A 15,675-nucleotide genomic window follows, 5' to 3' on the forward strand; every position below is an offset into this window, starting at 1 on the left:
TAGTAAAGTAACTTAGGTAGTAAAACCCTTGCTTCTACGGGACTAGTCAATGAACCCTTTTCCAAGTCCTCCAGTCTGCCCCGCCCGTCCCCCCGGGAATTGGAAACAAACAGAGCTGACTAATCATAAGCTACATCATGTGATTGGTTGTATTCAGAACAGTACCGACCATTGTCCTGAAAAACAAGTGCAGTGCAGATCATTAGGCACTTTCTTTAATAATTTGGTTAGCTAGCAAAGTGTTTTGTCATATGAACGAAGAATTCGTTTTGTTCAGTAGAGTACATACGTATGTACTGTATGTACTGTACTACTATGCCCATCTAGCTTTATTGTATACCCGTAGGAGCTTGGATTGCTGTAAGGTCTACCGGTTGGCAGTAACGCGCCAAAGTTAAAGTTGTAATACACATGTATATAATGAAGTCTCGTTGGAGTTATACAACAGTAATAGAACAAACCTTTAACCGTGGTGCTCGTTCCAGCTCATTATCATGGCGAGGGTTCTCATGGAAAGGGTTCAAGATGGCCTGAAATGATCGTCTTGTTCAAGAACTAGGGAAAAGATAAAAGGCATCCAGGAGTATGTGGGGGTAGATGCAAATATGTAAGCAAGAAGTAATTAATTTGTAACGAGGCTGTTTCATTGATGACTCTCGTCTCATTTGACCAAGCAGCAAGTCAGTCAGTCGGGTCCAACCACCGCTCACAGCAAGCCAATAACGGCAACAAAAGCGGCAGCAAAGGCACCACCCAGAGTCATGGCTTGGTGGCCAGCTGCGCCATTAGGAGTGCTGGAGGCACTCGATCCCGAGGAGGTCTTGGAAGAAGATGATGTCTCGGTCGCAGCACTGCCAGTGGCAGTGGTGGTAGAATCGCTCTTGTTCTCTGCGCTAGAAGAGCCAGAAGAACCACTAGAGGTCCCAGTTGCCTTAGCAGCAGAGGAAGACAACTTGTCGGCGCCCGCAGTGACCGTTACGGGCGAGTACTTCATCAGGCGAGCAGGAAGAGAGGCTTCCATGGCAGTTGAGTAAGAAGTGGTTTCGCCGCTGTAGGCGACAGTGTAATCCATGGAAATGGAGCAGGAGGCACCCTGAGTCACAGAGGTAATATCGCAGTCTTCAACAAGGGTAACCGTATATTCTGCATCGTCGGTAGTGGAAGTTATAACAGCGCTCACAGTGAACGTGGAAGGGCCCTCAGTTATGGTAACTGGGCTGTGCAGGGCACAATTCGATGCAGCGGCCGAAGGGCCGCAGACGATAGCAACAGTGGTGGTATCCCCAGTGACACCGATGATGCTCGCTTCCACATCACTGTAGGGGACTGTCTCCTCACCAGGCTGGAAGAGGTTGATGGTAGTAGTACTGGCGGCAGCAGACAGAGTTGCCAGGCCAAGGGTGGCAACAGTGGTCAAGAAAGTCGTGGTGCGCATTTTGGCGGTAGATAGAGAATGAATGGATGGACTTTGGGCAGCGTCCTCTTTCGTGGACAAAGATTATTAAGTTATAGAGAGAAGGAATATAAGAAAAGAGCGGACAGAGATTTACTGCACAAGGAGGAGGGGAAGAAGAAGAAGAAGAAAAAGAAGAAGGGTAAAGGGTCCAGGGACGGAAAGGCCAGGCATTATAGGTATTATAGTAGGTACTCATCCTCATAAGAATTGTCGAGTCTGTCTGTTGGTATGGTTTAGTCCAGCCTCCACTGGGAGAATCCTTCAGAATCGGAACGCCCAATTGATTGATGAAAGAGTCAGGTACCGCTCGCTCAGTGCTCCAGAGCAAATGATAGGCGAAGGCAAACATGCACTTCTGCGGCTCAGTCTAACTCGCGCGGACCCTTTCCTTCGTGTTGACCCAAGATAGACTTGTTCAAGGTCCACTTTAACGATGGCGTCGCCTGCAGGTCCCATTTGCCTGTTTCATCAAGACTTCCCAGTCGTGCCGTGAAACAGTGGGTTGATTCATTCAGTGAAAGCATCGAAGCGTGCAATCTGGAATGACGGTGTTGCTTTCTGCTAGACACAGCTCATACCACCCCTCTCACCCCCTTTTTTCATTGCTGGCAGCTCGTATTATGTCCAAGTGGGAGTTAGCCTTAGGTGGCTTGCAGGATGGTTAGGTTCATTTTACAGACGGGAAGTATAGGGATGTATCATGTAACTTAACGGGCCATTTGAGTTGAGTTCAAGGTTCCTTTTTCAGACTAGGCTAGACTAATCTATCTTAATAGGACTAGTCTATGGATGCAGTCCAGAGCATGCGGGCGCCTCGCCAGTTCAGCATCGCCACCACCTTCCGACCGGCGCTGCGCTAAAGCGTGTCTGGAAGAAACATATCCAATGAACATCATCGGTTGGAATTAGCTGGACTCCATTTTTGTCTTCTTCAGTGCTCCTCAAATCCCACAAACCTTGTGGTGATCTGGGGTTTTGGTTGCCAAGCGAAGTCTCGAACGAACTCGGGTAGTTAGTGGTTTCAACTACCAGACACGGTGCAAATTTAGGGCAATGGTACAGTACAGATTATGTCAGCAGCCTGTTGTCCTGGGCCACGTGAGATAACCGTCAGCGTTATCTCCTTGACCGCCCAAGGCTGCAGTCACTGTACCATCGGGCGCATTCTCACCGCCCGGCAGAGAAATGCGACGGGAAGGGAACGAAAAAAAAAAAGTGCAGCCCGCTTTCCCCTCCGACTTCCTTTCCTCGCCATCATCATTCAGTCTATTTTCTATTCAATTGGGACGAGCAATTGAAAAGAACCGTCATCATGGCCGACCAGGAGATCCCCCATGCTACCTTTGACACCATCCTCACCCTGGACTTTGGTTCTCAATACGTTAGTCTCTTTCCCGCTTCCTCTCCTTTGAAGTGTCGGTCGGAATAGTTCAATGTACCCCGCCTATCGCAACCTGAGTCACTGACACCTTTTCTATCACCCAGACTCATCTCCTGACTCGGAGACTGAGAGAGATCAATGTCTACAGTGAAATGCTTCCTTGCACTCAGAAGCTAGCAGATCTCCCTTTCAAGCCCAAGGGTATCATTCTCTCCGGTGGTCCCTACAGTGTCTATGAGGAGGGTGGTAAGTAAATCAAGAAAGCTCGATTCTCCCTGCCGGATTGACTCATTCCACCCGGTCATCTCATACAGCCCCCCACGTCGATCCCGCCTTCTTCGACCTTGGAGTCCCGATTCTCGGTATCTGCTACGGTCTGCAAGAAATTGCCTACCGATTGGACAAGAGCAACGTCATCGCTGGCACCGAGCGCGAGTATGGTCATGCCGACCTGAACGCTAAGCGCCTCGACTCCCAGGGTCACGTCGACAAGCTGTTCGCCGGTATTGAGGATGACATGCTGGTCTGGATGAGCCACGGTGATAAGCTCGCCAAGCTGCCCGAGGGCTTCCACACCATTGCCACCTCGGCCAACTCCCCGTACGCTGGTATTGCCCACGAGTCCAAGCACATTTACGGTGTCCAGTTCCACCCCGAGGTCACCCACACCCCTAAAGGTACGCCGAAATATGATTAGGTCGTGTGACTCGTTGCGACTGCTAGGTATTGACTGGCTTAGGCACAACCCTCCTCAAGAACTTTGCCGTCGACATTTGCGGCGCTCAACAGAACTGGACCATGTCCCGCTTCGTCGACCAGGAAATCTCCCGCATCCGCAACTTGGTCGGCGAGACCGATCATGTGCTGGGTGCTGTGAGTGGTGGTGTTGATTCCACCGTGTAAGTGCTGGACCCAAGTTTCTTGCTAGCCCGCGAGTGCTAAAACCCGTCACCAGGGCTGCCAAGCTGATGAAGGAGGCTATTGGCGACCGTTTCCACGCCGTTCTTGTCAACAACGGATGCATGCGTCTGAACGAATGCGATATTGTCTCCGAGACCCTGAACAAGCACCTGGGCATCAACTTGACGGTTGTTGACGCTTCCAAGCGTTTCTTGGACGGACTCAAGGGTGTCACTGACCCCGAGAAGAAGCGCAAGTTTATTGGCGGCACATTCATTGACGTCTTCGAGGAGGAGGCCCAGAAGATCGAGGCCGAGGCCGAGCATGCTGGTGCCAAGATTAAGTGGTTCTTGCAGGGTACCCTGTACCCTGATGTCATCGAGAGTATCTCGTTCAAGGGCCCTTCTGCCACCATCAAGACCCACCACAATGTTGGCGGTCTGCCCCGTACGTTAACTTACTTAGCTTTCCTCCTATCCGGGAAGGTCGCAACGCTAATTATATGCAGAGCGCATGATTGATGGCCAGGGCATGAAGCTTATCGAGCCTCTTCGCGAACTTTTTAAGGACGAGGTGCGCGCCCTGGGCCGCCAGCTGGGTATCGCCCACGAGCTGGTTATGCGCCACCCCTTCCCCGGACCCGGTATTGCCATCCGTGTCCTGGGTGAGGTAACCCCCGAGCGCGTTGAGATTGCCCGCCGTGCCGACCACATTTTCATTTCCATGATCCGCGAGGCTGGTCTGTATGACAAGATCGCTCAGGCCTATGCCGCGCTGGATCCCAGCAAGGCTGTTGGTGTCATGGTAAGGATTGGAACCCCAACTCAATTGCTATGGTATCTGATCTTAATACTAATACCAACTTTAACAGGGCGACAAGCGCGTCTATGCTGAGATCATCATCCTGCGTGCTGTTGAGACTACTGATTGTAAGTAGCTCTGTTTGTTTGAGATACAACTCACCTCGACTAACTATCTACCAGTCATGACTGCCCGTGCCTTCCCCTTCGACAACGAGTTCCTGGCCCGCTGCTCGACCCGCATCATCAACGAGGTCCACGGTGGTAAGTCTTGAGTTCGGACCTTGCTCCACAAGAGAGATTACTGATTGTGATTTGTAGTGTCCCGTGTTTTGTACGACATTTCTAGCAAGCCCCCTGCCACCATTGAGATGGAGTAAATAGCGAGTGTATTACGAGATTTTTTCCACATACTACCCTTTATATTAGAGGTACGGAGTTAATGGTATAACAAAAGCGTTCAATTCAATCAAGTGCCCGTGATCCCATTGTCCCTTCGACAGTATCTACAGTATATTGTCCTGCAGTTTTTACTGTTGACTTTGACTGTAAATGCTGTGTAAGCAGCTTGCCAGTTGGTGATATTCCTCACCGCCCGCCCACTTCCCCCGCATCGCACCGGCTTCTTATCGCCGCTTTCCCGCTTCGTAATCTTTCGGTCTCTTTCCTTGAGATCCCAACAACAGCAACTTGTCCCTTCCAGGCCCCCTTTGTTTCCTCCGCACTCTTTCTCTCGTGCCAGCAGACCGACCATGCGACCGGATGGCCCTCGTGATCCTGTAACCGGGCCTGATGGAGGCCCGGAGTCTCCCTATCCCATCCGCCTGGCCGGCCCGGTGATCAAGGGCTTTGGGCGGGGCAGCAAAGAGGTGATTGACTGAGTGTCCGCCGGCAACAACGTGTAGTGTGAGACTGACCATGCGTTCATCTTGCAGTTGGGTATTCCCACCGCCAATATTCCGGCCGAGGGCCTCGCTGCATATCCGGACCTGCAGGTGGGCGTCTACTACGGAGTAGTGGCCTTGGATCCGGCCCGATTCGCTTTCGAGGATGCCTCGTCGCCGATCCGACCGGCCGTGTTGAGCATCGGGTACAATCCCTTCTACAAGAACCAGACACGGTCGATCGTAAGGCATCCCTTCCTTTCGGGCTCGATTTTTCAGTTATTGACCTCCCCGCGATGCTAGGAAATTCATATCATGCCATCTCTCTCGGCGCCGTCACCCACCGCGGACGGCGGTCCCACGAAATTTCACAAGCTCCCGGATTTCTATGGCACAGACCTGCGCCTCTTGATCTTGGGATACATCCGACCAGAGTACGATTATGTATCACTTGAGGCATTGGTGGAGGATATTCGCCTGGACTGTGAGGTGGCGCGCCGAAGTCTGCAGCGGCCAGCATATGCGTGTTATCTGGCCGGGGAAGAATGCGCGGAGGACGTAAGGGAGGCGCGCCAGTGGCTGACCCGGTTCGAATCACAATAACGGGCATGCGTCATAATTCCTGGTCTAAGCCGAAGGGTTGAGGTGCGTTTGTACACACATGTGCTAATTCACATTGACCATGTGCATTTGGGTTTAGAGAGAGAGAGACACCCGGAACGGAACGGCTATTGATCGCCGTCCCACTGATCGACGATGAGCGATATATAGATATCCACACAACATGCAGATACACCTACATATACAATTGCAATTTACACCATACAATCTAATATACATTCCATCCTGCTGGCTAGTCTGATTAATCACCCTCTGTGGTTTTTCCAAGAGGCCAAGGGAAACTCCGGCTGGTTCCACGTCGACCCAAGAAACTGGGCAACACTCGTCGACGTCAGCCCAGCATGCCACACGCCTGCCTGGTCTTGAGGCAGTCGGATTTCTTTTATCTATATCTGAACAGCTTTTCTCAGTGCCGCTCTTGATTCTCTGACTCAATTGTACATAATTTTTTGCCGTCTGATTCCCACTCTCACTCCACCCTAATCAATATTGCCCTCCCCCATGGAACGCCTGCGCCAGCATCTTCGACGACGTCGAAGTAGTTCTTCTGGCACAATCCCGCTCCAATCACCCCCCGGTGTTGACCGACGTCGCAAAGATACAGACACTGGTGCGCCCCGGCGGCTGTATCTGACCTCCGATACTACCGAATTCGACGCCGGCATCCTAGCCCGGCTCCGTGCAGAGGGTTTCGATGTTGAATATTTGCCCTTCCCTGGAAGACATCACACAGACCGCGAGCGAGATCGAAAAGACCTCGAGTATCTCCTACATGAACGGGAGGATGATCTAGAGCCTGGGGAACGATATGCCGTGGTCGGTCAGACACCCTCTTTTCTTTTTTGACTAGTATATCCCAGAGATCCGTTGGGTGGGTGTCTGTGTCTTGTACATTTGTAGCTAAACAATCCCTCATTAGCCTACAACAAGCCGGCCTCACTGCTTCTCGAGTCTCACCATCAACCAGCAACATCCACCAACCCCTTCCCCCGACTTTGCGCTCTGGTAGCCTACTACCCCCATGACTTCGACAACTGCCTCGACCACCTGTCCATCAACACAAATGGCAGTCCCATCAGTAAAGTCCCTACCGCTCCTGCAAATGCCAACACGACGACCTCTTCCTCCACTGCGCCGACGACCTACCCTCCATCGGTAACCCTTCTTCCCATCCAGATCCATCTCGCCGGAGACCGCTGCTCAGCCGGCTTCGAATCCTCCGCACCCACCCATACCCGCAAGCGTCACCGCTGCCACTCCTTCTTCTACCCGGAGTCCCACGCCGGGTTTGCGGAGCCCTCCTCGCCGAACTACGACGGCATCGCCGCGCGATTAGCCTGGTCGCGAGCTCTCGAGACCCTGAAACGCGGATTCGGCTGGCACGGCGCGGGATGGAAGGTCCCGGACGTGGAGAGCGTCTGGGAGGAATATTGGCGGTGTCTGGCGGCGACGTCGGAGTCTGGCACCGGGGCCGGCGAGCAACAAAACTCGTCTCTTGCGGTGGCAGATGAGCGAGAACGCCTGGCAGCCCACATCGTCGCGTTGATGGTAGGGAGCAGTAGTGGAGTGCAGTTGAACGCACCGGGCCCCAATGATGACGACCATACCTCTCTGGGGACTCCATTGGTGAATTGTGTGCCGACTATGATGGGAGGTGAGTCCAAACAATATTTCACATACCTCCCCCCCTCTCCCGCTCCCTGTTTCCTAGAGAGACAGCAACAAGAAGGCAGTATAGTTAATTAACGGTTGTACCTGATATGATTCAGGCACCACCCCCAAATCCCTGACCCATTTTTTCACCTCCCAGTTCCTGCCGACGGGACCCCCTGATCAGCGGATTCGCCTCCTCTCACGCACGACCGGCGCGGATCGCATCGTCGATGAGCTGCATTTTTCGTTCACCCACAGCGAAGAAATCCCGTGGTTATTACCCTCGGTCCCGCCGACGGGTCGGCCCGTGCGCATCGCCCTCGTCATGACGGCGAGTTTCTGCGCGGGGAAAGTCGCTCGTCTCAATGTTTATTGGGATCAGGCGAGTGTCTTGGTGCAGATTGGCTTGTTGGATCCAGCGGTCGTGCCGGCGGGGTTCACCCCCACGGGGCTGAATCGCGCAGGCACGAAAGTCGTCGAGCGGTTGCCGGTGGTCGGGGCAGAAGGGGTGGAGAGGATTACTGTCTGAATTGGTATTGAGCTGGATGGTTTTTGCTATTATGTATGTCTTTATGGGACGGCATAGCGTGGGACTTGATCATCTTCTAGCTGTAGACTTTACTCATGATAGAGAATCGTTTGATGAGCATGATGGCTGTGATTTGTTCCAATAGCAAGGTCAAATATGCATTCATGAGGTCAAAATGGGACTTGATCTCAATGAAAGTCTCGAGATCATGGAAAATTGAGCTTGCGGATTTCCGGACTCACGCCTCCAGGGGACTGAAGCGTCAGAACACTGGCTTCCTGCGCCAAAGACAGTACATCTTCTACCCCATGGCCGCGGGCCAAACCCGTTACTACCGCCCCCAACAGAGTATCCCCAGCCCCATTGACACTGACAATATCTTCCTCCGCAAGTACCGCTGCTGGGGGGAACAGACGCATGTATACTCCTCCGATCACTGCATGGTCGGTGGGCGCTCGGGACAGGATATATGGGGCAGTGTCCGGACTGGTCAGACGCGCGTCTCCCGGACGGAGAAGCTGTGTAAGAAGGACGCCTTGCCTACCTAGCTTGGTGACAATACACGGCATAAAGGGAAGAAGCTGGATGCTTTGCTGCGGAATGCCTTGGTCCACGAGCTCGGCCGAGGTCATGGCTACCAATCGGTCCCGCGACCCAGACGCAGACATCCCCATGGCATCAATAACATGCCACCAGCCTTCAGACTCGTAAAGACCACTATCCCGCGCAGCCGTGTACATCTCTGTGAGCTCCATCTGGTTGGGTGCCGCGAGACTGACAGTATTATTGGGAACACAGTCGGAGGGCGTAATGGCGGCGGAGCGCCGGCCGAACAACCGGCGGCTCTTGGCGGTCGAGACGGGTTCGAAGGCTGTTCGAGCCCCATGCTTCTTTGCAACTGTCATCCACTTCGCAAGCACTTCCGGGCTCCAATTGGCGTCTACAACCACCCACTGTGGTTGAGCTTGCGAAATTAATGGCTCCCAGAATCCGTCGAAATCTAGGCTTTGCGCGGGCGATTCCATAATGCCCATGTCAGCCATAGCGACAACGAGATCCTTCTTTGCATCGTTGATGGCCACATACTGCGCAGTACGCGCTCCTGATGATGCAGGAAGAACACGAATGCCGGCTGTGGACAACTTCTCATCGCGAAGGGAAGCCAGCGCGGTGCGGCCACTCAGATCGTCTCCGACTGTACTGCAGAAGAGAACAGAGCTGTTGAGATATTTCGTCGCGACAGCCACATTGTGGCCAACACCTCCAAGGCTTTGTCCGATGACTGCGCGATTCGATGTCTCCAATACGGGAGAAGTTGTTGTTTCGGTAGGACTGAAGTCACAGGACAAATCAATTGCCAGCGAGCCTGCCACAACAATGTCCGCCTTGGCAACACGCTTTGTCAACTGTTCAGTGGTCGAATTGAGGTCCAGCTCTGCTTCTGCAGTTGCTCGGTCAGCCCCAGTGGTCTCGGAGATAGCTGGCATGTGTCTGCGCCGACCATCTCGACATTAGGGTGTCTCTATCCTGATAAAAAAACATGGGTACTCACCGTTCGTTCAACGGCCCGCTAGATCGCTCAAGTTTCGAGAGTTCCAGAGCTACCTTGGCTGCACGCTCCACATTGGCCTCGACAAGGGCTCGGTTGGCTATGACACTCTTCCCACCACTGAGGTCCTTGATCTTTGCCAGCACGAATGGCGTATTGTCACTTCCCTGATGCCCCTCGACTTCTGCAAAACGAATGGCCTCTTCGATGATGCCATCCATCTCACTCCTTGCGATGGAATGCTCGAGGGGAACAGGGTTGGCAAGGAGAATACCGGATGAGACGGGAATTTGTGTTTGTGCGTCTGTGATATAATTAGCGGCCTCATCGCACAGTGTTGACAGACGCCGATTGCCTAGAATGCAGAGATACCGCCGAGCTGTGCGACTTACAGATAATTGCGGCCGCTTCAGCCTCATTATGGATGATCTTCGGACTCTTAAGGCCACTATCGCGAGTATAGAAGGCGGGAAAATCCACGGCCCCTTGACGGCCATCTGCAAAGGTCCCCACGCAGACTCCCTCTGTCTCGAGATATTCCAAGGTACGCGGGATATCCAGGAAGCTCTTACACCCAGAGCTGACGACCGCCACTGGCGTTCGTCCCAGCTCAGTGAGATCAGCTATATCAACATTAGCGGGGAAGAAAATTGCAAGGATGATTCTACGCACCAGAGATGTCCATCGAATTTTCTCCACCGCGATGTACGCCTCCTATGACAAGTCAGCATGTTTGATAATTGTCCTAGCTTGGAAGTACGGACCTAAGCCTCCCGTTCCGAAGACCTTGATTCCAGCCAGATGAGCCAGTACCATCGTGCCCGACACTGTTGTACCCCCGTGTAGTCTTTTGCCAGCTAGTCCCTGATAAAAGTTAGATCAGCGATCTCAAGCCAGCTACAGGTTTTTTGCCTTACTAGACCACAAATGTATCCCAGGTCCCTCCGAGATACTTTCAATGCGTTCTTCTTGTCCGCAGAAGATGCTAACTCGATGAGCTCTTCTGCATTGAGGCCAACCCGGGCTTCGCCATGGAGAACTCCGATGGTGGCAGGAACGCCGCCATTGGCACGGACTACAGATTCCAAGAGCGTTGCCAATGCGACACTTTCCGGATAGGGGAAGCCTGCTCTTGTCAGCAATGCCTCGGCCGATCTACTATGCGACACCTGATGGGAGCTATACCGTGTGTATAGATAGTTGATTCAAGGGCCACCACAGGTCTTCCTGTGGCCACGGCATCGCGAACCTCCTCCGATACCTTGAAGAATTTACTATTGGCAAGGCCATGGTATCGTCGAGGTAGACCTGCGGTTCTCATCGTCCGCCCGCATGTGCGAGCGGCCACTCGAGAGGCGAGCATTTGACGGCCGTTGCGTTGCACAAGACTTGGTAGACTCTATATCGAATGAAAGATCTCTGAGACAGTTGCGAAAGCTTATATGAGCACCTCAGAGGCGATGAGGACTGGAGGAGCGCGGTGGCGAGGCAAGGCAAAGAAAAGAAACGAGCGAGGACAAGCATAATGTGGTTCTTCTGTTTTGGTGATAAGAAGGCGGAGAAGGAGTGGAGAAGACCGGCCGGAACTCGTAATCGCCCCGAATCGGGACACCTCAGCATCTCCGCGTCTCTTTCCCGCTCGCCAATTCCTCTGAACTCGCCTCTCTTTCTTCATTTCTGATTATAATATCTGAATCTTCTCCTGGTGAGAGTCATTGTGTTCTAGGCGCGGTCTGCTTCACGGCCGCCCATCATCACAATGAGGCCCCTTTCCGCCCTCACCGCGCTGTGCGGGTTGTTTCTATCAACCAGCAGCTTCGTATGCGCCGATTCCACATCGTCAAGCTCGCCAGTCGCTCTTCCCAGCGACTTCAAGCCCGCTCAAGTATTCAAGAATATCAACTTGGTCCGGAACACCAATCTGGAGAAAAGCTACCTCCGTGAGACTATCAATGTCGTGGTCGAGAATGTGGCCAAGCAAGCTCAGAGTGACTATTACTTGGCTTTGCCATCCGACCTCTACGATAAGGTCGGAGTCCTCGAAGTCCGCGATAAATCAGCTCCGGAGAAGGGCAGGCTCAATGTGCAAGCTACTGAAATTGACCCAAGCAGGTGAGTTGGTCATTCTAGTTGCCAATGGCTCGTTGGCTGTTGGTGATGCCGGTGACGATGCCACGGTTGCTTGATCCGCAAACACTCCTCCAGACTCATTGGGCGAACTAAAGACTGATGTATGCTATACTCGACGTACAGGGATCTCCAATACTATATCGTTCACTTCTCTGAACCCCTGGCGCCCTCCTCTCAGATCATTCTGGGAATCTCTTACTCTGTCCTCAACTCTTTCAGCCCGCGCCCTGCCGCTATCAAACAGATGGACCGACAGTACCTCACTTATTCGTTCTCTGCCTATGCTCCTTCAGCATATACGACAGTGACGCAGAAGACCAAGCTCAAGCTTCCCAGCACTAATGTCCCGGAATATACGACCACGGACTTGAAGTCGGGTGCGGACCCGGAGCGTCTGGGTACCAGCTACACATACGGACCCTATGACACGGCTCAGGTTGCGCCCGGTACTAGCTACCCGATCGTCGTTCGCTATGAGTTCACCAAGCCGGTCATCACGGCTTCGCTGCTGGAGCGCGACCTGGAGGTTTCTCACTGGGGCGGCAACTTGGCCACGGAGGAGCGCTACTGGCTGCGCAACAATGGCTCTGAACTCTTAGACCACTTCTCCCGCGTGGAGTGGACCCTCAGCAGCTATCAGCAACTCCCCTCTTCCTCCATCCGCGAGCTGAAGTACCCCCTGAAGCCCGGCTCTGTGGACCCTTATTTTATCGATGATATCGGCAATGTTTCTACCAGCCGCTACCGTCCTGGGACGGTTCCCAGTCGGGACGCATCATTGGAGCTTCGCCCCCGGTTCCCCATTTTTGGTGGCTGGAACTATAGTTTCCGCGTCGGCTGGAACAACGATCTCTCCACGTTCCTTCGTCGGGCCGTCGGCAGCTCTGACTCTTACGTGCTCAAGGTTCCCTTCATCGAAGGACCCAAGGCCTCCGAGGGCGTCCAGTATGAGAAGGTCGTTGTGCGAGTGATCCTTCCCGAAGGTGCCCGGAACGTTCGCTGGGAGATGCTGGACAAGGCTTCCAGCAATGGACTCCCTAGCTCCAGCCAGATCCAGGCCGAAGTGTCTGAGCATAGGACGTTCATGGACACTCTGGGGCGGACGGCATTGAGCCTAACCGTCGTTGGACTGACGGATGAAGCTCGTGACTCTCAGATTGTGGTAAGTTCCTTGACAATCATATAAACCTGACTCGAGTTGAAAGCACACTGACAATTGGACTAGGTGACCTACGATTATTCCTTGTGGGATGGACTGCGCAAGCCGGTGACTATCACTGCTGGCCTCTTCACAGTATTTGTAGCCGCGTGGGCTGTGGGCAACCTTGACGTGAGCATCAAGAAGCGGTAGTCGTGAAAGATGTATGATATGATCCAGTTCTTTGTACCAGACCAGAATTGAAAATAGGTGTTCGCTGGTGTTCGCGTGTTCGTAGAGTGTCTACATGCTGTCCGTAAGAGCTCATGGTCAGTTGGTATTCTCCCACACAGTCACACATACATGTGTTACCTTTCTTTTGCGTACTATTGGCATATCTTGAGGCTTGTTCGCGCTAGCTGGTCGGCATCATCTAACCAGATTCTATGGCTTAATCTGCGCACCTGAGCACGAACGAGACCTCTGCAAAATCCAGGATCCATCCAAAGGGTTCAAAAGACGCGTGGTGCATGGACGAGGGATTAGCGGCTTTCAGGCACGAATGCAGAGCGTTGGGTCGAGCTCGTATCCAATAATGAGATCTCGTCGGAAGCATCACGCCTTGCAGTTCAGTGATTGCTTGCTGCATTGAGCAGGTCTGCTGTCCGTGAGAATTTTACTAGTAGGTGCAGTGGATTCATTATTCAACATGCTTCTGTCGGTTCCTCTCGTGACTCCGTCCACTCAGCCAAATTCGGTCGAAACCATTTCCCCGATACTGAGTATGCATTTTCCCTGTAGCTGCGGCCCTCTAGGAGCGCAGCACCAATTTTGCGAATCCAAGTACTCCGTATTGCTGGAAACTAGTGGTTGCTGGGCCTCTTGGGATTGTCCCTCGTGCTGGTGTGCAGCTGACCGATTTGAACAATTGAGCGACGGCTATGCAAGGTTGTCCGAGTGAGCTATTCAACGATATTCAACAATAACTCAGCTTTCACTTGCCGTATGCTATGGAATCGAGGGATTGATTTGTTTCTCCATTCCTTTTCCGTTTTCCCTTTTCTCTCTTTCAGATCTGCGTCATCATGGTGTTCGTTGGGGTAGGAAAAAGTTTCCCGCATGGATCCAGTGGGCTAGACTCCAAGGTACGTAACTTAGTAGATCACTTGAGTTTCATGGATGATGGATCGTTCTCAGCCATTTCTTCCCCCCTCCTCAGCGGGTCCGTGTGTCTCTCTTCCATTTAGGGCAAAGTTGTTTGCAGGACGGAAGGACGACGATCACCCTAGCAAAAACTCAGAAGGGGAGTCAGTCCCGCGGAACTTGGAAGGTAAGAGGGAGGGGAAAAATTCATGAACTGGGACCGAAGGGAGGAGAAGCCGCCGAGCCGGAAGGGGGATCATGGATCACGGATGGATGAAGGATCCTGGGGAAAAGGAAAATTGGGGGAGCACCTCTTGAATCTTGAATTTTGATGGGGTAATTGCCGGCAACTGAGTTGAGCCATTTGGTAATTTTAATAATGAGAACTCATGGGAACTTCCCCAACTGAGAGGGGGCTTTCTCATTCTTCCCCCGCAAAATTGCACCTGGCATTGCTCCAAATGTTAATGGAGAGAGCCTGAATCGGGAATCGATCCAGGAACCGATTCCGAGTCGACTTGGCTGCTTTCCCCGCAATTGAAACTGCACATGACTTCGTCATGAACTTGTTAGTGACTAATGGTTGAAAATGGTCCATAGAAGGGTACAGTACTCCGTACGGAGTACGGATACTACCAACAAGCCAGTTTGGTAGTGATTGTGTATATCAAGGATAACGCATAACGATGTAGGTACTGTACTGTATATTTCCTATAGATCGTCCTTCAGGCTGACTTACTGCTACTTACTAAGTAGTACGGAGTAGTATGAGTATATACAGTACCCACTACATGCAGATGGCACCCTGGTCTACTATTCCTCATCTTACTCCATAATCACGATCACAATCATAGATATCGCCGAGACGAGGATGAGTTGACGAGCGAAACGCCGAGACTGGCGATGCGGCATTTTCGATGATTCATATTACGCACCGGAAACCGGGCGGTCACAAACCATGACACATCCCAACCCGGTCCGGTCAGCTGACTGCCTGGAATGTTGCCGGTCTGGTCTATCCATGATTATTCTTTGATAGTCTGGATGGTGTCTGATAAGCTGTTCCATACGGAGTACTGTAGTTATCTATAGTTAGAGCATCTGAAATCTCAGCCACTGTATCTCCCCCGGGTTCCTGGACAAGATTTTTCATGTCTCTCGCCGCAACTCATTCTTCTCTCCCAAAATAGACCTTTCAGCTCATATCTACTAATCTTTCTACCTACCGAGTACCTACCTACTGTATCAGTTCAAACCACCCACTGACCAGGAGCTGAGGCAATTATGGAAATTCCATTTCCAAAATTAGGCCTCCTCTCTCCACCTGCCCCGGGTTCCCAGGCCAATGAGAAATGGTAAATGCGGCATTTTCCTTGACCTCTTTTACCTCACTCGCGCCATCCGAGTGAGTCTGGCTCGCCGTCCAAACAGGCAAGTCCTGGCCCACTCCAGCTTGCTTCCCTTGGCGTCGACAAGACTGTACGAAGGACG

General features: G+C 52.4%; 5 protein-coding genes across 5 annotated transcripts; 3 read left to right on the forward strand and 2 right to left on the reverse strand.

Annotated features, from left to right (window-relative positions):
- Window positions 1-847: 847 nt before the first annotated feature.
- Window positions 848-1,393, reverse strand: BO86DRAFT_274859 (putative GPI anchored cell wall protein; the record flags this gene model as incomplete). The annotated part of the gene is made up of 1 exon (XM_025667256.1): window positions 848-1,393. A coding segment is annotated over one exon (546 nt), but the record flags the coding sequence as incomplete, so codon positions are not given.
- A 1,299-nt stretch (window positions 1,394-2,692) lies between these two features.
- gua1 (GMP synthase (glutamine-hydrolyzing)) lies at window positions 2,693-5,017 on the forward strand. Its single transcript, XM_025672845.1, has 9 exons — window positions 2,693-2,837; window positions 2,942-3,083; window positions 3,152-3,514; window positions 3,577-3,736; window positions 3,793-4,184; window positions 4,246-4,541; window positions 4,609-4,666; window positions 4,721-4,801; window positions 4,859-5,017. Exons 1-9 carry the CDS (start codon window positions 2,769-2,771, stop codon window positions 4,915-4,917), a joined length of 1,620 nt encoding a protein of 539 aa, XP_025523356.1. The 5' UTR covers window positions 2,693-2,768; the 3' UTR covers window positions 4,918-5,017.
- A 182-nt stretch (window positions 5,018-5,199) lies between these two features.
- On the forward strand, window positions 5,200-8,224 carry BO86DRAFT_450986 (dienelactone hydrolase; the record flags this gene model as incomplete). The annotated part of the gene is made up of 7 exons (XM_025676835.1): window positions 5,200-5,406; window positions 5,473-5,664; window positions 5,725-5,979; window positions 6,562-6,862; window positions 6,962-7,696; window positions 7,812-8,116; window positions 8,177-8,224. The coding sequence occupies exons 1-7, from the start codon at window positions 5,290-5,292 to the stop codon at window positions 8,222-8,224; spliced, it is 1,953 nt and encodes a 650-aa protein (XP_025523357.1). The 5' UTR covers window positions 5,200-5,289.
- A 24-nt stretch (window positions 8,225-8,248) lies between these two features.
- BO86DRAFT_413100 (pseudouridine-5'-phosphate glycosidase/carbohydrate kinase family protein) lies at window positions 8,249-11,304 on the reverse strand. The gene is made up of 7 exons (XM_025674708.1): window positions 10,959-11,304; window positions 10,691-10,899; window positions 10,538-10,637; window positions 10,446-10,487; window positions 10,166-10,396; window positions 9,777-10,077; window positions 8,249-9,715 (listed from the first exon to the last, which is right to left on the reverse strand). Exons 1-7 carry the CDS (start codon window positions 11,134-11,136, stop codon window positions 8,431-8,433), a joined length of 2,346 nt encoding a protein of 781 aa, XP_025523358.1. The 5' UTR covers window positions 11,137-11,304; the 3' UTR covers window positions 8,249-8,430.
- A 74-nt stretch (window positions 11,305-11,378) lies between these two features.
- Window positions 11,379-13,322, forward strand: BO86DRAFT_370661 (dolichyl-diphosphooligosaccharide--protein glycotransferase subunit OST1). Its single transcript, XM_025670289.1, has 3 exons — window positions 11,379-11,885; window positions 12,027-13,065; window positions 13,129-13,322. The coding sequence occupies exons 1-3, from the start codon at window positions 11,533-11,535 to the stop codon at window positions 13,252-13,254; spliced, it is 1,518 nt and encodes a 505-aa protein (XP_025523359.1). The 5' UTR covers window positions 11,379-11,532; the 3' UTR covers window positions 13,255-13,322.
- Window positions 13,323-15,675: the final 2,353 nt, after the last annotated feature.

Source organism: Aspergillus japonicus (genome assembly GCF_003184785.1).
Source record: "Aspergillus japonicus CBS 114.51 unplaced genomic scaffold BO86scaffold_73, whole genome shotgun sequence".
Classification (NCBI taxonomy): Eukaryota; Fungi; Ascomycota; class Eurotiomycetes; order Eurotiales; family Aspergillaceae; genus Aspergillus; species Aspergillus japonicus.